This window comes from Acyrthosiphon pisum, chromosome X (assembly GCF_005508785.2).
Source record: "Acyrthosiphon pisum isolate AL4f chromosome X, pea_aphid_22Mar2018_4r6ur, whole genome shotgun sequence".
NCBI classification, from domain to species: domain Eukaryota; kingdom Metazoa; phylum Arthropoda; class Insecta; order Hemiptera; family Aphididae; genus Acyrthosiphon; species Acyrthosiphon pisum.
This window is the reverse complement of record NC_042493.1, coordinates 81,314,254-81,338,474: the sequence shown is the minus strand read 5'-3', so window position 1 is coordinate 81,338,474 and position 24,221 is coordinate 81,314,254. Positions and strand designations below refer to the sequence as shown.

The 24,221-nt window shown below is 29.8% G+C and overlaps 1 protein-coding gene across 1 annotated transcript in view; it reads left to right on the top strand.

Annotated features, from left to right (window-relative positions):
- The first annotated feature begins 286 nt into the window (after positions 1–286).
- LOC100166034 (nephrin-like) overlaps positions 287–24,221 on the top strand; it is a 511,552-nt gene continuing 487,617 nt past the window's right edge. The window contains exon 1 of the mRNA XM_029490057.1: positions 287–967. Coding sequence (XP_029345917.1) covers positions 838–967 — 130 coding nt within the window. The 5' untranslated portion in view covers positions 287–837. The remainder of the gene's footprint in view (positions 968–24,221) is intronic.

The following is a 24,221-nucleotide window of genomic DNA, read 5'->3' as shown; positions in this document are numbered from 1 at the left end:
CCTCATACCCCCCAGATCCGGAATGATTGATAGCACCGCGCTCACAATAATAAAAATAATAATAATAACATGTACCACATTATTATTATTGTAGGTAAGTCGTACAACTATACTCGTCTGGCGGTACATCTCCGCCGCGGCGGCGTCGTCGTCGAATGGTACACGCGTTGAATGCCGCCGCCGCCGCCGCCGCCGGACGACGACGACGACAACGACGACGAAATCTCCGCGCGCGCTGCCGCCGACGACGCCGCCGCCGCCGAGCACACACGACGACCACTCTGAGTACGCGACCGGGTCGGGTGGTTAGCAGTCATCTGGCGACCGGTGTTCGACGCACATTGCCGTTGTCCGTGTCTCTCGTGTGTGCGCCGCGCGCGCGTGTGTTTTATAATAATAGTAATATTATGTGCGCCAAACCACCACCGCCGTCGCCTATTCGCGTCCAACAATAATTATTATTTCGACGATCGTAAAATAAGACTGTTCCGATTTTTTTCATCCGTCGTCGTCGTAGTGTCTTACGCTCTCCGTCCGGCACCACTCGGTCTAGAGTGATAGCGGACAGCCGCCTACCCGGCCACCGAGTCCAGACGGTATATACGACGAGTGTCCGCCTCCGCCGGAGCTATGACTTGACCCTCCCCACAAGGAGGCTTTTTCGCGTTCGTTTTCTTTTTTTTTTTTTTGTTTCTTTGACGATTTAAGACGGTTTTTTCTGTTTGCAAACGATCTCGGTGCGTTTTTCCCGCGAAATAACGGTTTTTTTTGTTTTTTTTTTTTTTGGAAAATTTTGAGTTTTTATCCTTTTTGTTGACAAACATCGCGTAGGACGACATGAAGACGGTCGTGATATGCGCACTCGGGTGTCTGCTGATCGTCGCGGTCCGTGCCTCGGTGGACAGCGGCAGCGGCAGCGGAGGAGCGCCCAACAAGGCGTCCGCGACCATCGTCGACGACGAAACAGGTGTGTGTTAATCATATTATTATTATTATTATTATTATAATTTAATAATATTATTGATCGTAAAAATAGGCATAGGTTTTAAACCACGTCCGATGATTAAAAAATTGTACCCATAATCTCGAGGACTTGTCGAGTACCATATCAATGGTAGGTACACATTCGGTAATCGTCCTCGATTCATACTTTTGTCGTGCACCTTCGACCACAGTATAAATGTAACATGTTCAGCCCTCTGACTGCGTAACAAAATAATAATAATATGCAAAATGGTTATAATATTATATTAAAAGTACGTAGGTATAAATTAAGTATCGACTGACGTCGTCGATTCTGTGCCACTCGTATATCCTCGGGTATTCTAACGCTAATTATCGATACTTATTTTGACAAGAATAATATTATTATTATATGAATTGTTTTGTACCATTAGGTGGATGCTAAAATGGCATACTTCGGAACGAAATTATTTCTATTAAATAAAATGTAACCATATTATGCTCCTAAACTCATTAGTTTCCATAAAATTATTATATTGGTTATATTTTTACTACATTATCATGACAATATGTTATTGAAAGGGTAGCTACTTTTATCTTACCATTTATTTTAATCAAAATATTGTATTGCTATGACACAATTTTCTTAATATCCATATAAAATTAGTGTATTATAATAATATAAGAAATACTTAAAACTCGTATAATGCGTACCTAGGATGACTATTTCTTTTAATTTGACTACAATCTGCGTGTATATTTATACATTTTTTTCAAAGAATTTTCTTCGTTAAATATTTGAATTCCAAAAATAATGTGTATTGTTGAAATTAGTTCAGAAATAAATGTTCCCCAAATACCACAATGCAATTATCATTTTATTCGAAATACGAATTTTCCGTCAAAACACCTTGATTCCGCGTGAAACGTATTTTATAAACAACAGCCTATATTATCACTTTGGACGTTACTCGAAATTCAGCGACAAGGTGTCGACCTTAATGCTCAAAGTTTTTCACACCGAGTACAGGTCCGGTGGAAATTTGGCCAAAGAAATGGCTTGACTTCTGATTACTTTTTAAAACCACCAGCTGGCAAAACGGTTATTATTAAGGTTTCATTTTTCGTACGTGTCCGTTGATTAAACATTGTAACAAAAAAAAAAAAAAAACGTAATGCGTATTTATAACAATTGAAAATAACAAAAATGTCATAAGTGTAACCTATATTTGAGTTTAATAATTTTTAAGGTGATTAATAACGGCAACAAAAACAATAATGTAAATAAATTATAAAATTATAAAAATGAAACCAAAATTTAGACAGAACAATAATGGAAATCAAATATTTTAATTTTATAAAAAAAAGGAGGTAAAAGTGAAAATACTAAATCATAAATTGTATTTGAAAGAATGATGTGGTCTGGGGTGTATCGATATCCGTTAACTACAAAGTGTAAAGTTACGATGTAAATCAAATTTTAGATAAAAAAAATGAGCTAACACATATCACTATAGGAATATAAAAATGGCCATCGCGTTTCTTATAAACATATACATAAATATTATCTGATATTGTTTTTATCTCACGGGTGAGAAACTTTCTTGTGATGTGGTCCACCCTGAGGTTCAAAATATGTGTGTATAATATTTAATACTCATGTACAAAAGTTTTTGAAAAATGTGGTTTTATTCTTCATTTGACATAGAACTGACAAAATGCGAAATGTTTTATGTAGAAACTTTAGCTTGAAATATAGGTGACAGAACAGTGGAAAAAAAATGAAAAAAAATGTATTTTAGTCATGTAGTTTGTGTATACAACAATTAATATGCCAGTAGAATTATATTTTATAAATAACACAAGCATGTTATTAGGTAACCACAATAATGTATTATCTTATACCTAAACAGTTGTATTTAAATCCTAAGTCAATAATATTGATATTGCTCGTTGATTCACCCTTAGGTCAGTTCAAAAATGTTAAAATACCTGATATTATATTCATGTCACAATTATTAGGTGATAAGAAATAATTGTATTGTGATTTGTGAACACTGCTAATAATTTATATTTTGTAATTAAAGCCAAATTATAGCTTACAAAAATTGTATACACTATTTACAAACACTTTGAAAATTACTAGGTTACGAATATACCTCGTCATTGAGTAGGTTAATGCAATGAATATTGTGTCAAGTTCGAGTTCTTTGATACACCATTGTATACGAAAAATTATTCTGAACAGAGACGGTGTTGGCCTCTAATCTAAGGATATATTTCATAATATATTAGTTATGAATATTATAACACAACGTTATTAAATTTTTTTTATCAATTATACAGTGTTCGAATACTCAATTTAAATATTTTTTTTTTTGACAAATTAAAACAAGCTTTATGTTGTCATATAACATTGTTAAGTTGGTATGGTTGAATGGTATAATAAACTTAAAATTGCTCTAAATATTTTTAAATTGTTCATACAAAATAATAATATACGTAACGGAGAATAGTTTATAGTATTTGCGATGAATAGTTTTTGAACAAAAACAACAACAACAACAACATCAAAAACAACAAATGCAATTGATGATGCCGAAAAAACTGGTATTGTGTTTACCATTTAACCACCATTAATAGTTTAGGATAAGAAGATGAATTCTACTCTAAAATGTGATGGCACTTACAAAATAATACAGACATAATAATTGTAACACCTAGTCATTTTAATTTACTAAAGAATCTAAAATATTGTATAATAAGCCCATAAGGTGATCCATTTATATTATTGTTATTACCTAGATGTCATAACAACATTTTAAAGTTTTTTTTAGTAGATTTGTAGCTTCAACACAAAAACGTTTGAATATTCTGTTTCGAAATACAATAAAATAAAAAATATATAATGTCACTCAAAAAACTAAAAAAAATTAAAAATAATTGTATTACAATGATATAAAATTACGTAAGAATAATAATTTCGAAAAAAAATTAAAGTTTTAGATGTCATGAGTGTAGTTCATTTAAATAATTAATTACCATTACTATAGGTATATTATAATATTTTATATTTACAATCATGACGTTATCAATAGAAAAAAATCGTCTTTATCGATATTTAGTTGGATTATATGATATTGTTTTTATAAAATGTTGTTTGTATAATGACATAGGTATATTGTTATGAATAATGTACACGGTGAAGTATAACATTTGATTCGGGATTGAAACATTTGAATTGGTAATTAGAATTTTTCATCACAATGTCGATATTTCTTTCAATCATAATATTAAAGTTGTATAGACATTTTTTTAAATTATAATTTTCAGTATTTACAGACAATTTAATTTCAAAGTATTACACTGTAAAGATTGGAAAAATTATTTTCGACGAATTCAATTTGTAGAACGGCGCATCGAGTATGCAATTTAGTGCCTTCCATGCAAATGTGCATTATTTAATAATAATGTAGGTGTACTTATCAACGTTATGAAGGTGTTCGGTATTATTCTGTTATTATTTCAAAAAGCTTTTAATATTGCGTAGATACTTAAGCAAAATTGTTATTGCAAAAACTTGTGTTTGTCATGATATTGTAGTTAGTTAAATAATAATATTATATTTTCACTATACTTACACTTAAGCCATAAATATCAAAACAATATTTTTGGAGGCAGAATATAATAATGTTATCATAATAATTGTCTTCTCGTATAATATTATAAAACTTTTATTTATTAAAAGTTAAAAATGAAATCAATTTAACATTTTTAATTAAGTCATATAAAACCTAACCTGACTAAAATTATTTTCTCAAAAACATCAATTTCTACCTGTAAGTAATTAATTATTGTGAGTAATACTGTTTACGAATTAATGATTGTGAATATTAAATTAATGTAATTCATAAAATTACCATAAATAAAAATAAATTTAATCATATTATTATAAAAATACACACATTGTACGAATACGTTTAAATTAGTAAAAATATGTAACACAATAATTAATAAGGAACCTTATGATAATATTCTAATTTTATAAAATAAATATTGGGATAATAGTTCTAAAAATGTATACCTAATTATTTTTTTTATCTTCCATTATTTTATTATTTCTATGCTTGAATTTGAAAATGTGTATTTTTACATTGATCACTTCAGTTAAAAACAATCCCGTCAAAGTTTAACACCCAATATCAAATGTCCACTTTTTTCAAAATCAAAAGTATCTATAAAGATTCCAGATAATTGATAATTAATTGTTCGGTTCAATCCTGCCAATTAAGTTTAATTACTTACTTATATTGGCATCAAGCATAATTAGCCACTAGTTATTTACTGATTTTACTTTCATTTATAATTACAACAAATAAATAGTTTAGTAGCATAATATTATATAATAAGTATAAGAATGTTAGAATACGTTGGGATTTAAACAGTTGATTATTTAAATGTTGTATTCTCATCTGTTTTCTTGAAATTTGAATTAAAAACAAACCTTCAGCCTATGTATAATAAGATATTTTCTTTTAACGCTACTCTAAAAACTAAGAATCTCCGAAGCTTTGAATAACATTTAAGATGAGCGTAAACCAATTTAAAATATAAAAAAATATTTAGACTATGACATTTGGTATGTTTTTTTTTAATTTAAAATAATTTAAAAATAATACTCTGGCCAAACTTACCACTTCATTATATGATTTAATTTTAAAACTTTCGTTTTGTTCGATGTTTTAATTTACTACCCAAAATCTATGCATGCTATAATGGTCCTTTACCTCATACATTGCTTTATTATCTGTCAGAGTTACTACCTATTTAAACTTGTAATTTCAAAATTACCTTTTGTATTGTATTTTATTTGTACTGTATGTAGTCAAAAAGCTCAGTACATAAGTAAGTTCTGTATTAAAAACAACACTATGGGTGAATTCATAAAATGTAGGTAATACTTATTCATGAAAGAAACAAATCATTTTGATTAAACGGGTCTTACGTATTTGATATTTTACAAAGTGCAAAGTGTCTTCCATTTGTCATTAAAATAATAACAATATTGTTGTACACTTGTACTGTCTTTCAAATTAACTAAATAAATTCTGATCCAGGTTTATAACTATATCATTATGAGTATGTAAAAAATATAATATTTTTCTTTGTAGGGTAAAATAAATGAGCTCTATATAGCAATCTAAAAGCTATCCATAGCTACTTAAATGTAATTAAAACAAGTAGAAAATATTATTGAAAATCATTATGACATCGTGGAAATTTACAATTTATTTTTAAATATTATAATTTTTTGGCAAAAAAAAGTTTTTAAATTCGTTTACTTTTACTATCAAGTATTAACATTTTCATTACCTACCTAGTATTAATAGATAAATATTTCTTATAATATACTAATATCATAAATTATTACAATGTATATAATTATGTTGTAGATAAAAACAAGAGTGAGTTAACTTAAAAAAAATATTTCTTTTTATATTCAGTATTTTTCCTTTTCTGAAAATCACTTTATTTACCAAAAACTTGGTAAATAATCTTGCTGTTGTAACAATAACATTTTTGAAATTCTTTAACAATATAAAAATAAAAATAATTTTATAGTTATAGAATTTTTTTTCTTCATAATAGGTTGGTTTGGTTTAGTGAAATATTTTCAAACAAAGTACCCAAGTACATTAACCCAATGTAAAATCTGGAATGTTTAATTATTAATTAAAGTATTAGTTCGTTTTGAATGCTGATACTGAAAGAGTTTTTATTTTTAATTGATTTAGTAAAAAAATAAAAAACGCCACCAGTCAAATGACACACAATCAATATTTATTTATGTCCCAATATTATATATTGATAGTAGTTATTGCGACTGTAGTTGATCTGACTTCATCCATTACAACTTAGGTACCATTTAATACAGCTTTCTCTTATCAATAATTCTCCATATAGCTAATTTTACTGATTTTCAAATTGTATGAAATGTAAAACATAAAACGTCATACATTTGTCCCTTGAGGATAATTTAACATCGCATCGTCATTTGTCATGTGATATAATATGCGCAGTTTAAAGTATAAAATATTTACATGCTATTTTTGTTTTATACTCAACATTATTTTCATACATTTTATTTTTAAATTTACAACCCCACAAAATAACTGTTATCAAATTTTATCGTACAATATAAAGAAACGATTGTAAACTTTTTTTTTTTTTAATATCAAAAAGAAAATTATATACTAATAGGTATAATATATAAATACCTATAGCTATATTTAAAAAATATATAAATGTAAAATATTATTAGTTGATGCTTTATGACAGTATTTAATGTTTCATTTTTTTGTTCTAATACAGCTGCACACCTATATTATCAACACCAATAAATTAAATTAAATATCTTTTTTTACAGCCTATACCCACTCTACTATTTCGAATTTGTGTAAAAGAAACAATTTACTGCACATTATCAAATTATTCATCATTCAATTTAATTTCTTGTTAAAACAAAATAATTTGCATCTTATACACAACAGTTAATAGTTTTAATAATTTTTTATACTATAATTTAATTGGGTTTTGATTTTCAAATATATTTTTATTTCATTTTATCACATGTACCTATACAAATATTTTTCACCAAACTAAAATCAATTCTTTCAAGTTAGGTATATGCATCAATATTATAGTTAATATTTTAACGTTCTATTTTATTTAAATATGCAATTTTTGTTCGATTACATTATATATTTTTTTATAAATTGAAACATTATGATCTAAATATTAAAGATTGAATAATAAAATTAATTATTTATAAATTTTAATAATATTAAAAATTAATATTGTACAATCGTCAGTCATGTCTATTTAATATTTATATCACAATAAAAATACACAGTAAAAATGTATCTACCTATCTAATTTGCATTTATAAAACAATTAAGTTTTCTATACTTTAGAATAATTGTTATGCTAATACTCAATAATAAGTCAAATCACATAATCCAACTTGTACGGAATCTAGATTTATTATACCTCAGACCATTGTAGAATGGTATAACACAAGAGCTATAATAAATAATGTTAGTTATGCAAAGAAACTTAATCTAACTCCAACAGGCAACAATTATTAGTTACCTATTAGTTGTTATAATTTTGACTAAAAAATCTCAGTTATTGCATTAATATTATAAAATAGCGAACTACAAGTAGTCAATGTATCTAATATCCTAATATTTGATTCATATTAGTATAAAGCACTTAACAGTTTTATTTTACGCCCGTGATAAATTACTAAATTACAGCTGTGTTTTATATCGAATGAATAATTGATGATAATGAATCATAATATAGATACCTTCAATGGAATCAGTTCAAAAGTGTTAGTGAAAATAAGAATTATTTAAAATGGGTGCATAATATAATGTGTTGTATTGTATTAAATAATTATGTGAAATAGTATTATTTATTTATTATTGTAAATAGGTGTAAGTTACCCCAACTGATACAAAAGTATGATAAATGATAACCAAAACTACAATTAACTTCATAATTTTAATTCTTTCATAATATCTTTGAACATTTACTTACCTAAATTATATTTTTAAAAACAATTTATGTTCTTGAAATTTCAAAAGTTTTAAAAATATGTATTGAATTTGTACTAGCAATTTATACCAGAAATACGCAATATTTATATTTAACCAATCGTTTGAAATAATAAATACTTTATTTTAAATAATTTTATAAAAATCCTGGTAAAAACATTAACATTTTTTCATCTAAAACTTTTGCAACATGATCATTACCAAACGTTTGATAAAATCAAACAAATTAAAAATAAATACTAGGTATTTTAAATAACTTTTTAAAAATCCTGCTAAAAATATTAAAATTTTTGTATTCATAACTTTTGTATCAATGACCCGGTTTGATCAGTTTAAATTAAAACATGCATTTTAATATTTATGTGCTTAAAAAATGTAAATGAGGTTTGTGTGTTTAATTCATAAATTATGTAGGTAAAGTCATTCTAATTTTATACACATTATGAGAGTACAGTGCAATAATGTTAACGTAATTACGGGGACGGTTAAATTAATAATTAAAATAAAAATGTTATGTGCTCAACAACAAATTGTCGACAGTAAAAAATTAGTTTTAAAATTTCCAAATATCATGAGTTGTGTAAAATACAAATAGCGACTGCTTTTGCATATTATACTGGAAACCTATCTAAACCACGCTGTATTATAGAATATACGAACTCGCAGTTTCCGGTCCATCGGTCAAACTTGGTTGAACTCGTTCGTTGTAAATCCAAAGTCCCAGTGGGCCTTCATAGCGAACAATATATGCTTAAAGTTCTCCAGCAAAGCTCAGCTATATTTTTGTCGTCGCGTGTTCTCAAAAAAATATAACTGACGAAGAGAAAAAAAGGAATAATAAAATACTGAAACACAAACACACACACACACGTTCATATACGTCTAACGAAAGGTCATCTCTTGGACTTATTCGTATACATTTGGAAAAGGGTTGGTTTGTCCCGACGGACCATTATCTCATTCAAACCGTTGGCCCACTGTAGTGTATAAACGTGTTTAATCCAAAATTCTAAGAGTGTCGTGCCTATAACATACTTTACTAACCGTGGTTAGATAAACAAAATTAGCTATTATAAATTATTTATGTATGAAACCACTGCCATCTAAAATTCTATTGAGGTCGTTTGATCAGTATTGATTCTACTGACGACACCGTATAGGTACCTCTCCTGCAAGTGCCGGGCATCGGTGGTAGAATTCTAGGTACTCATTATTATCGTTAAAATAATAAGGACACGTTTTAGAAACTTAAAATTCTAAATTTAAACATCTCAGTATGCTCCAGAGAATTATACGTATAATACCTCGTGTAGTACCTAACATTATATTATTATTTTAATTTAAAAATGTTGAAACCCCTCTTTGTCTGTACGTAATTTTACTGGTTTGCATTAGTATATAGGTAGTCACCAAAATAGGTTAATATAGAAAATGATTGATTAAAAATATTATTATAATATTATAATAATATTATTCGTGATTAAAATATTATCATTACAGAATGTTATCAAATATTTGATATGGTAATATAGAAAACAAGAAAATACCCACTGTAATTGTGAAATATACAAAAATAAGACTTTTTTTTAAAATATTTAATATCACTTGTTAAATTAAAACAGATTAAATTAGTATCCTCGCGTTTGTTGTACAATATCCATAATATATTTATATTAATTACCTATCTAAATTTACCCGAGCACGGTGTTAAATTGATATTATGTAGCTTTGCGGCGTTTTACAAGCACAATAATACACATAAGAATAAAGGAACGATCACTACTGGTACGAAGGTGCCCGCGGTACGAGGGTAGTTTACAAAAATAAATCGTCGAATCTTGCACACCGCGGAATTCAAAGCGGGATTTTCCCCCCTACTTTTCCTCACGCATTATCGTGCACGTGTGTGGCAATAAATTTGATGTTGTTTGCTATACAACAGACGTATATAGGTGCGCATATTATACCGGCAACGGAGTTATAACTGACGCATGATGGAGATACCGTTTTGTTCATACACTACGTTACACGTTTGAATAATATAATAAAAATTATTATTGTTATTTTGCGCCGATGTTCCGTGGACCGCAAACGGAATAGAGTCAAATTGTTCTCCCGTGCGCTTTCGACTAAAAATCATTACCCATCATTTTAATCAGACCTCAGATATTGATTAACTATAATGTAATATTATATACTTATAGATTTCTTAATATTTGTATTATGCAGCCAGTCAAACATACACTAAACAATTTATTATGATATTATTTATGTTTAAAAAACAAAATTATTATAATAATCACTTAATTTTTAGTTTCGAAATGTTACTTGCATATAGATACTAAGTTGTGGTATGAATTGAATACCTATAGCATATTTTTATTCTTTTAAAGTACTTCAATTATTACGTCAAATTCTGCGAAAAGTGTTTTGAAAATAATCATTATTTTAGTTAACTTTTATTAGACATAAAAAATATAATTGTATATATGATATAAAACTATAATAACATCATTCCAGTTAAATTGTATTTTTTTCCTTGGTTTTTGATTGGATAATTATTAAATTAGGTTCAATTAGTTTCAATCATGCATTTGTTTATTCAACTTCAAAACTGGATTAAATCTGCACTAAAAATATAATATTTTCTTTCCTAAGCCTAAGAATATGGAATTTATTAAAATTTTACTCACACCATTGAAAATATATTTTTGTTTGAATTAGCATATAACAGGTCCAATAAGAAAAACTTGCAAGTCATAAACATATATGAGCACTTATAATTACAATATTCTGTTTGGATTAACAATTATGATTATGGTATTGCAATAATTATCATCCCGATTTGCTCATATTGTACAAATTCTATCTTAGTAGTTTATCGAATCAAAATACGATTATTGTAAAATGATGTATTAACTTTATGGTTCTTTCAGTTCTCGCAATAAACAAACCAGAGTAGATAATCATAGCAATATAGCGTTTGGTTTTTATCATAGTTTAATATCGGTAGGTATCAAAGCTTCGGTTTTTGTTTTAAAAATAATCGTTACATGAAACGATTCTTTACTATATATACCAAAATTTGGCGATGTTCTGAGAAAAACTTTATATCTAACCCCCCTATACCATCATCAGTACATCCGTTCACGGTATATTTTACGAAATTTAATTATATTACTAGAATGGATTTCGTGCGTCAAACGACCAGCTTAACTAATATATATATATATATATATATGCGTATTATAAGAACCCTTTGAAACTGGCACGCATACTTATAGCGTACAGCACAGTCTAAGTTGATATCATCCAATCTCGTGGGTCTTGAATTTTTTTTCGAATCGAAAGGCGCAAAGTGAGATTGAAGCTAAAAACTTTAAGTTCGTCAATGGTCGGAAGGTTTTGAAATTGTGCACGGTTCACGAACAATGGCCCGAAATTAATCTCGAATGGAATCTGTGCGTTTCCTCTTCCCTGCAACACTAAGTGTATATTTATTGATTCATCGCGGGACCAATGTGTAATGTATATAATATTTTATACATATATATATTATACATGCATTTGTATTCCTTTATTTGTGACGAGTTACACATAAAAGATAAGACACATGCATATAAATTAAAAGTATATTATATTGTCTCGGAAGCGCTTTACGGACAGAAAGGAATAACGGACATTTTTGTAGAGGGCACAGATTTTCTTACATTTGTTTAAAGGGTGCGATTGGAAATGGTATAATGCCAATTGACCGCTCCAATGCTACGCGAGTGAGTACGTATACTACAGCGGTCGATATCCCAAAAAAACAAACCAACTTCAGAGTTTCGAACTGATACCACTTCCAATATTCGGAATTGTTATAGGGCATACAAAATATATTCAAAGTAGGTGTAACTGGGTTGGGGAACCTATTATATTTAGATAACTCAGTGAGGGTTTTCATAGCCCAATACATTTATTATATTTTTACCGTAACTCGAGAGCTTCAGGAAAGATAGACCACATATTAAGTACTATTTGATATGTTTTATTATTATACACAAAGAATTACAACAATCTTAGTTACAGACTAAAAATTTAGTAAAACGAAAGACTTACGAACAGTAGGGTCATCCGGAGCTCCATAGTGGCGGGATGATGTACTTGTCCTGGAATTAACTAACTTAACACGGTGCTCACAATTGTATGTGTACAAGTGTAACCGGATAACTATATACCATGTAGGTACATACAAGCCTTTTTTCTTATTATTACAATTTATTTATGTTTATACTTACTTATAATTTACAGTATATTATGTAACTGTGTCACACATATGTGATCCGCTACATAGGTACAACATAGTACAATAATTTTCGTTATCATGGGAAGAAAATATTTATAAAATATTATTAGTCAAATATTTATTATTCAGTCATTTTAAAATATTTACAAAATATAATAATTTCCCAAATACTGTACTCTAATATATTTGTACTTATGTTTTAATTAATTTAAAATATTTGATTTGAACTTGCGTACTAGAAACCAAATTTAGTTTCCGGTATAATCAATTAATGCTTTTAACTTATGATTCTTTATCCATCAAAACGTTCTACTTCAACATCGACTGTGACTCATTATCGTCGTAGACCGCGATACCGGATAATAGGCCAAGTAGTGCTGTATAGTGTTTCATTGTATTGTTTAATATTATTAAATAAAAATTATATTTTTTTCTCTCGTACGTGAGGTTTTTTCTGAAATGCATAGAACCCGTTTACAATATTTAAAAGATTATAAATAAGTGTACTAACAATAATTAAAATGTGATCAATCTTTTTAACGCGTTCTTGACCTGAACTCCTGAATATTTCGAATGAATCACGCACTGATGCGTTTCTACTAAAAATTATTTTATTTATTTTATCCAAATTATGGTTAGATGTAAATTAACACCCCTATAATTGGTGTAATATAAAATATAAAACATGTACAACTTTATCACAAAATGGAAAATGGTTAAGTTTAATGTAGTCAATATACTATAGTTAGGTTATCTCAAATCGTCATTCAATGTCAATGGTTAATTTATCCGATTGTAAATAAATACATCAAACTTGGTGAATTTTATATTCGGTTATTATAATATTTTGATATCAAAGTTTGAATAATTTTTAAATCGGTTGAAGAACCATTTTATGATGGATACGTCTTGTACATTTTATGCAAGATTTGCATGGACTCTTTAGCATTGTGTTATATTTAGGTATTTTATTTTGTAAATTCTGTACGATTATAAAATTGGTCGGTTTGCCAATATCGCTGAAAAATAAAATAAAATATATACTTTAACGAAATCTGAATATTATGAAAATATTATATCGCCGATAAGTACACCGTGCAGTATATTATATATGTTCTCAGTCGCATTCTACACGTTTCTACAACAAATTTTAGAATTTCGTTTTACCGGGCCACTTTTCCGAGGGTACCTACATTATATTTATTCTAATGGTGGTGACATTTGTTGTAGGAAAACTCTACACTACGTTCATGTATTATTATTCACAAGCGTGATGATGGATATTGTGATGCACCCGGCGTTGTTTTACGACGTGATAGCACGATGTACGACTGGACGTGGAAGTTAAACCAATTGAATCAACGCAGTTTTGAATAGTTCAACGTAAAGTGTTTTATTCCAGCTGTACGGCGAAATAAAATTAAGTTTAAACTTGAAAATAGAATAAAACTACTATCCCATCTAAAAATAGTAATAGCAGCTATAAGACGTAACTGGGAATGGAATTAATGTGCGAGCGACACATCGACTGCACGGACACAAGTCCTACAAATTATTGGGAGTCGGGACGCATACTAAACCTGATTCTGTGAACTTATTGCTGCCAGCATATTTTATATTGTGCGTCTTACTAGTGCAGGCGTGATCCTCAGGATTTCTTAGACAGTTTGTTATAATACAGAAGTCGTTCGTATACGAAAAGTCTAAACTCTGCGACTGTGTCGATTTATTTATATTAGGTACCTAGGTACAATAGCTATTATACCTACCTAAAAGAGTAGGTGTATAATATAATTATAAAAGAGCGAAGTAGTACATATTATTGTTTCATTATTTTATTGATTGTACGTAATACGCTATTCTTGCTTGCATAAAAACGTCACGGTATAAGTTAACTGCAATGACAAGTTATATAGGTTCCCACATTGATTAATATGTATAATATGCGTTTACTTTACTAGTGACATTGATTTACAACATTAATTGGTATAAAAGATAAAAAAATATATATCGTTTCTATAGTATAGTGTGAGTGTGGTACAGAGGGATATAGGTTAATTAATTATTATCAAATTATTATCGTGATGGTAAAAAAAAATGGTCACGTAAACACCATGTATAGTTAAATATTAGCGCAATAATATTATCGGGGGACGTCAATCAAGGATTTGTTAGAATTTTTTCTCGTCTCTTTTATCTCACGACACTCTAATCCAGCTATATACAGCCGTTCATCCGACCTGCAGCGAGCCCGAGACCAAGCCGAGAATTACGGTACCGGTCACGTCCGTTTGTGTTTGCTCGATTAAAGCTTTTGTGTGTGTGCGTATAATATAATATACGATATTTTATTGTTGTGTTAACAAAACATCGACTGATGTATTATTATCGTTCCGGTTGAAAGTCAATCGATGTTTCTTTAAAAATAATAAAAACAATAAGCGTAAAATAAAAATCTGTCCGGCAAACACGACGAACTTATTTCCCGGAAATTTTTTCTGCGTGAAAGTTACAGAGTATAAATAAAGTGCACTGCGAATAATGCATCGCGGCGCACCGTTAAACGCTTTACACAGGTGACGAGCAGTTTCGGTAATATTATTATTATCACCATCATCACGATAATCTCTGAAAATAGTTAAGTTTTCCGATTTCGCGTTACACAAATGACTCGGCCCTATAATGATATAGAGCAAGCCCCACGGATCGACTGCTCTGATAAAATATACGATAGATGGCGACGGTGTCGCGAGTCGTGCGCTGATCGGGAGATAAAAAAACAAAAATAATAACAATAATAATAATAATAACAGTATTATTATAATGGCAGGAGGGAAAAACGCTTAAAAAGTTTCTCGATCGTTCGCCGGCCTTACAGCAGTTGAGACATAATATTTTTGCTGACGGCACGCAGAGTCGAATTTTATTGTTTTTAATCCATTAGGAAAGTAGTGCCGTTGATAAACGATATCATTATTCTCAGGCTGTATACACATACGCGTGCACGAGTTTGGAACGACGTCGTTCGGTCTAATACAATGCATAATATTATAATGGTCTCCGCTTCGTCGTTAAATGCCTCTGCAGGTATAATGTGCTGCGAAGTAAAAGTGAAAAACAATAATCACGATAATATTATTATTATAATAATACTAATAAAAAAAAAAAAAAAAAGTAAAGTACATTTCGTTGGAACGCTAGTAGGCAGTCGAATACTAGTCTAGGTATATAATAGCGTGTAATATATATTTTATAAACTGCGGTGGTTAAAACCGGAAACCAGAAAGTCACAGTCAAATGACTTTTTTGATTTTAACGATTTCGACCCTAAAATTATATATTTAAATTAAACGACGCGACGCAACTAACACGAATCCTGGTATAGGTATGTTATATATTATTATACATTATAATAATATGTTCACACAGTCTACACGGGTCGTGTGTCAGAACTCAGTGTTATATATATATTTATATATATTATAGAACCTATACTATGATAATATGAGTATATTATATACATTTTGAATTAATTTTAAATGTGGGTGTAACGAATAATGATTATAATTATACGATATACCGTGTTCTTCTGTTTAAACGGTTTTATACTACGGTTAGTGTTCAAAACGGTATCCTTGATAATATGTTTAATAGTACACAAAACGTGATGTAATAATACACGTTTTTGATTATGTTCGTATCTAAGGATAATAATTACAATAATACTGGAAAAGTTGTACGCGCGATTCTTTCAGTAATGACATGTGTTCATGTTGAATGGATTTAAAAATTAAAAATGATTCTTAACTCGATTTTCAATGAAAAAACGCTTCATCGTGTGCTCGCTAGTTTGTATTGCTTATTTTTCACAATTTCAGTGGTAGAAGTACACAAAATTAAAAAAATTAAAACACGTGCAGTGACTTAGGTGAGCACGAGCACGACAATAATGATAATATTGTTACCTCATTTATTAAAATTTTAATAACGAAGATTTCAAGATTTAACTTTCAACGAAGTTCAAACCTCCCCTCCTCCCTTTCAAAATTCCTGAGCACGCCTCTCAACTTCGGGTATTCCAAAATATTATAATATAGATATTTACTCGTCTTAACAGAATATTCTTGTTCTTTGTATTATATCTTATGAATGAGAAGTTGACCGTAGGGCGTACATATTATAATATAATATTATATTATGACGTGATAAAACATTTTATATTTTCGTTATTCTATGCATATACTAAATATATCAATGCATCATAAAAAAAGTATAAATTCTAAATATCCTAATGAAGAAAAAAATATGCACTCGTATAAAAAAATTTATACCACATTAGTTTGTGAACAAAAATTAATCTCAATTATACTAGTATATGACCCGATATAGGTCACATAAATATTAAGCTATATGATTATGGCTCAACAAAAATAACTAGCAGACGTTCTTAGGTTAATTAGAAATCTTAACTTTTATTGATTATTATTTTTATTATAAAATTGTGTGTTAGCTATTAAAGCAATAAAATATATATTTAGTAAACGACGAATTTCCTAAGAAAAAAGGATTTAATTACAATATTAAGAAAATTCGAAAAAATATTTAAATATACTATGAACATATATACATAATATTACTTTAAATATTTTACACTTCTATTCAAATAACCTTTACCGAGTTTTTTTTATTAATTTTAAATACATTTTAAGAACAAATATTTTTGTTAAATTCAATGAAATAAATATAGTATGAGAATAAAACAAAAAATCTTTCCAACGTCAATATTTATTACTAAACAAACAATCGGTCATAAATACTCATAATACGTCGTGAACAGATATAAAAAATATTGAAAAAATTCCCTTCAATTATATTCTCTTTTGACCGCAATTTTCGACGTATTGGCTCGTCCGAATATAATATCTATATAATGTAACGTTGTACATATTCATTTGCGTATAGTGTAATACTGTTCTCATTGACTATCGGTAGGTACATGGCGTACACCTAAACTCGGGTTATTATATATCTATAGTCTAGGTTAAAATTATAAAACAAAATAATGCTATTATACCGTTGGAACACTGCATTTTGATTTTGGTCATTGAAATAATATATTCGATCGTAAATACGAAATTAGCATGCACAGAAAATGTAAATTTATAATATCATGGTATACTCGCGTTGTCGTGTATAATTACCAAACGTAATTACTGAACGCATATCAGAATGAATTAATTGAATATAATTATTGTCAAGTCGATGCATATTATAATAACACAGTGTGTATACTATGGCCATTTGGCCATTTCATTAATGTATACGGATATTGATTTAAACATTTTTAGCCGTTGAGCGTAATGTTTGTGTGTAGAATAGCATACGTGAAAAGAGCAAGAACAAAACAAAACAAAAAAAAAAAAACATTTTATTTAGGAAACTTTCGTTTTTCCGCCTTGTAAATTATTGTTCCTAGTTTCTTAGTTGTTTTTTTTTTTCTATAACTCTGTCCGATAATGTTTTCGGATAATATCTTACACGCGGACCGTGAAGGACTTGGGTACCAATAAAGATTTTCGAGGGGTAAATGTGAGTGTATCGCTACGTATCGGTTAACAATCTACCGTTGAAGAAACTTACATGTGCGACATACCACTGTGATACGTATCAAATTTGTCTTATTCTTGAAAACTTTGTATCGAACTAATTCCGATCGGTTTTCCTTTGCCTTTTTTAAAACTCCGTTGCGATAAAATCCACTGCAATACTTCTGAACACGTAATTTATATGGTTTTCGTGTTTTTATTTACGCAATACAGTTCTGAACATTAGTGAATTATAAAGTAGGTACTTGCCTATTATAACATAACGTGGCAAATATTTACGCTATAATTAACATTAACTCTTAATGGAAACGCGTTTTTAACAAACACTGGGTGTGGGTGAATTTAACGGGGCAAAAATCGTGACGATAGTTAATATAATATTATTTAAATATTTAGGCTCCTCGCGCCCTGCTCGCCACAACAAATCCGAGACGTGTCCGCGGTCCTATATTCTTATACTGTTAAAATATAAATATATTTTCGTGGTGGTAAAATAATTATTGTTATTTGCTATCGTTACAATGATAATATCGTACGTCATGTAGATGAAGCGGGTACCATGGTATATTATTATGTATTTTTAGTGCCAGCCCGTTGGCCATATGTGAAGTAGGTTTACGTACAAGCGTAGACAACGACTCAAAGGGATATTATATTATAATATTTCACTATATGTATTATCGTGTTTACACTGGTGTCGCGCCAATAGGTGCTGGTTACTTTTTTCTGGTTTCGAGTGGTCAGTATATATGGAGTACCTGCTGTTACAATAAATTAAGGACTTCGTTCAGCGCCGACGAGCAAACAACCACAACAGTCGACTCGCCGAGTGACTTGCGCTTTTCTCCTCGGTGGGCCTCGGAAATCGAGTAGGTACCCACCTGCCTAACCTATATAATATGATATGTTTCTAATTCGTTTTGCCGTGTACAAAGTGACGAGGGTGGGCACTACGGGTATTTGTGTACGTACGCTACCGTCGAATGACGTTATATTATTATACTGCAGTCTGCGTATGTTTTTTCCCTCTTTCGAAGGGTTTTCGTAAAATGTCGTTCACTTGCCTATCGATTCAGCAATTAATATTTGTCAACAGGAAAAACCACCGAGTGTTTGATCTGGGATCGTCGGAGGAAATGTCGTTTTCGATTAAAATGTATTCAATACTCATCTCGCTATTTTCACGAAATATATATAATGCTACCAACCCGATACGTGTTGGTTTTTCAAGAAGACAACATTTGCCGAGATTAATTCGACAGAATGACGGCTATTCATCATCACCGTAATTGCTATGTTATTATATTCAATACAAAAATAACTACTCTTATACACCTACATCATTATAGTATTATACTCATTAAAACGTCGAGTTTATTATATGATAAATGCAATGCACGACATCTTTTCAAATTTAGAAAATAATAACTAGGTTGTATAATATTATGTCTTGCAGTATTTACTAATTTATTTATAAACGTTTGTGAAAATTGTGGAAGATGATTGTCGATAATAAATGATAGTAAATGTATTATTATTATTATTACCTATAGTTAACAATTGTTACAATTAATTTCACGACAGTCAAAAACAACAAAATAAATAATAATTTCAAAAAATGAGACTAAGAAAATAGCTTTGACAGAACTTACAGAAAACGATATAGTACGTTGTTTTGAAAACAGAAAAAAGTAACAATCTATACAGATATTATGTGTGTTTGCCATTTGTCTGCCTCACATAAAATATACAATTTACCTCTACCAAAATATTTCTGTTTTGTATGTTATTATATTGATATATATGCATATTATATATACTTAGGTAGGTACCGTCTGTCTATCTCACATAAACTATAATATTTATCAAAATATTTTTGTTTGCTAGCACTCCTGAGGAATGTGTTTACTGTCTCTAAATGAAAATAACACACTTTAAAAATACCCAAGACGAAGACATTCTTCGCGTCACGCCAACCATCAAGAGGTATTTTCAAAACTGTGGTTGTTATTAAAACGGCTTACATAACTTGGGTGTGCGTTAAAATAAATTAGCATTAAATCGGTCAACATCTACGGCGACGCTTATGGTTTGAGCGGTACAAAATTTTTAATGATCAAAAAACGGTGTTTGTTTTTATTTAAATAGTAGGTTTCGTCTGAAATCAGATATATAAAAGAGACGGTAAGTACTGTGGTTTGTCACTGGTCGTAATACCGTCACCCGGGTATCGGTTGGATACAGCGTGGACGCAAATAGTTGCGTGTGTTTATGCCTATTATTGGTGTAGTTGTACTGTATCCAGCCGAACAACTATAGTTAAATTATACATGACATTTTGGTTCTAAAATTTTAACGCTTCAGTATTATATTACTTTTTAATGTCTATACGACACACTGGAATTAAATTCTTTATCGTTAAAGTGGTTAAAGTGAATAACGATCGGTACAGGAAATATCGAATGTTTACAGCTGTAACGGATTTCAATCTCTGTTATATTATTATTATTTAAGCATAATATCATATTTTTATATATTACCCAGCTAGCTTTTGTAAATAAATAATAAAAATAAATAAATTTCATAGTTGAGATATAGGTAGGTAGATAATAGGTAATAATACATTTTTTTTTTTCTCCGTTGAGAATATAACAATGATAATATTATAAAAATGTAACGACGATATTATTATTATTGTTATTAATTATTATTAGCGGCTTACAAAATCTGCTGTGGAATATTCAATTTGATATTGTCCGGTCGGCGACGATTCATCAAAAACCAATCAAACGGAACCCATTTCAACGTACATAATATAATAGTAAGAAATATCTACTTGTGCGTTGTGCGCGGATGTAGTCAATAACGTTAAATACATATATCCTTTATACATATATATTTAAAGTTGCCCCTTTAAAGGGCTAAGTTGTTCGCGTTTATCGATGTGGCACTAATAACCAACTCGCCGTTCTCGTATACCGTTGTATATCGTTTGGTTTTATTGAATATTTAATATGCAAAACTTAAAAACAAAAAAAAAAAAACGCGTCCCCATAAATGTTTATTATAATATAATAGAAATTGACTGAAATCCAATATTCCCGGATAAAGAAAAAAAAAATTATAACTTATCAAACATAGTAATTAAATTCACTTTCGCTTCCCGCCATTATCGTTTCGTGTCCGACCGATTAACCAAAGTATGGAATCTTGGGCTCCGTAACGATTTTAGATTAAAAAAAATAATAATTAGATTGATAGAACCTATGAAGACTGAAAATGTTGTTACATTATAATATTATGCATGTATTATGTATATATATATACGTTATGTATTATATTTCAGCGATATTCGTTTTTTGTATGATATACTGTAAACGTTTAATTTCGCTAACAGAATTCTAAGGTTTTACGAAAAGTTACTAAATTAATATTATGCGCTTTGATGTACATGAAACGATTATCCGCGTAATTTTCAGAGGAAAAGAATAATATTATATAAAGCGTAAAGGAATCTTAATTAAAAATCATCCTCATTGTAATCATTTTAATCGGAATTTATCATACTGCTATAATAATTATTAATAATAGTTCATACGACATTCCACACGGCACACAGACACAAAATGTATAAGAAGGAACTCGGGATGGAACTAAATTATTATTATAGTTTTCCGTTGAAAGTCGCTTCGGAGCAACAACTGAATTAAGCTTCGTATAACGCTATATAATTGTATAAAACATTTTATTAAATTTTAAATCGTAGTTATGCATTTTACTACGCTTTTGCAATATTATATTAACATTTATAATAATACGAATCTGTGACGTAAGAGTTAATAATATTTATTAGAACATCGAGAAAGCCTTAAAGACGGAAACACGATTGTGGTGCACATAAAATGCCTATGCACATCGCCGTGTGTCCGTCGTCTTCTATTATTTTTAACGCCTAATAATGATAATAAATGTTGTTGTTTGTTGTTGTTATTGTTGTTGTAGTTGTTGTTGACTTAAAGGATGCAAAAAAAATACAATGAAAGTTTATTATATCTTATCAATTATAGACATTTATAGTATCGGCATACCGGAGAACCTATGTAATAAAAATCTTAATGTCATTAATTTGCTCACAGCCACTTGTTGTTATCTCACTGCTGAATATATTTTATGCATTGTAATTTGTTATACGTGCATTTTGCGCATTAACTCATTTTCATTATTTCATTAAGTCAACTAGAACTTTTCAGGGAGTCGAATTTTTTTCACCTCCTTGAAGGCTTTTTTTATGACGAAAACAAAGCTCATTAAAACGTACACAAAAACGTACTACGGTACTGTTATAATAATATTTAATTATGATTTCTGTCCCGGCTCATAGCGTTTTATGGAAAAAAAATCTGGGTACTCAAGACAAATACCCTACTCCACCGCCCAAAATTATGAATTTGATTCATCGGCGAGTTAACTTCCCTTAGATTTTCGAGTCCAAAATGAATTAATTTCACAGCTGTGCAATTTCGGACACGACGAAATGTGTTATTATTATAAGCTATATAAATGCGCCGACAGCTGCCAAGGCTCCTCGTACCATTATTTTTTTTTATTACTATTATTGTTATTAAAAATATTTACAATCCGTGAAAACAGTGTATAAAAAGTACATAATATTTGGAATAAAATGAAGAATATAAATCAAGATTTGAATACTTGAGTGGCGAAATCGTTCATTATCAGAACCTTAATTTGATTTTTTTTCCATTTGATTGCTGGTGTCAAATTATGGGTTTCCTTAATATTAAAGTCATGATGTTAATTTTTTTTTATCGTATAGTAAATATTGAAGTCCATTTTTGTTTGAGTAATTCGTTTTCGTTCAATAATAATATAATTGATAAAGGTTGGAAGGTATTTCGGTTAGTTGACATTTTCTTTTAAATTAATTTGTCGACGACAGTTGTCAGAAGAGAGATAAGTGGGTTGAAAAGGGTTTTACTTTTAAATTCGTTTAAGAAAGAAGTCAATAATTGGACAGTTAAATTCTCGTTTTGATGAATACTATTTGCATTGGTTGAGCGTTTGATTTGGTGTAGCTAGTGAACTAGTCCGGTCGGAAATATATTATTGTGTACATTTGAGTGGCGCCAGTGGCTATCAGAAATTTAGTCAGACCTATTATAATAACATATAATAGTTGCCTGGATTGGCACGGTGGTTGGCCTCACTGACTCAGTCAGTAACGAGTTCTGAGGTCAAACATCAGTCGATGTCGCTAGTTCCTGGATGGGTGATCACCCAGGGTTTAGTAATAAATCCTCGCCACACAAACACTGCAGTACCCTCCCACAAAGTTATAAACCTACTAAAATAGCCTTCAGGCTAATAAACTTGGATGTTGAAGCATTAACTCAATAAAAAAAAATTTAAATATACATAATATTATATCGTGGGTACCTACTTACTACATTACTACATAATATTATTACTATCGTTACAATTACGAGTCACTACTGCTGAGCTGTTAATTATTACTCACCGTGTATAATAATATGTACAGGCGAAATAGGAGTACTAAGCGAAAACGAAATTCCGACAACATCGCGAAGGCAATCGCGTTAAAAGCTGCTTGGAAGCGGCGGTCAGCGGTGTCACGTACGGTTATTGCCATGGGAAGCGATAATAATAATAATTGGTCAGGACGTTCGGTCGTGGCGGTGGCGAGTTCGTTGTGCGACACAG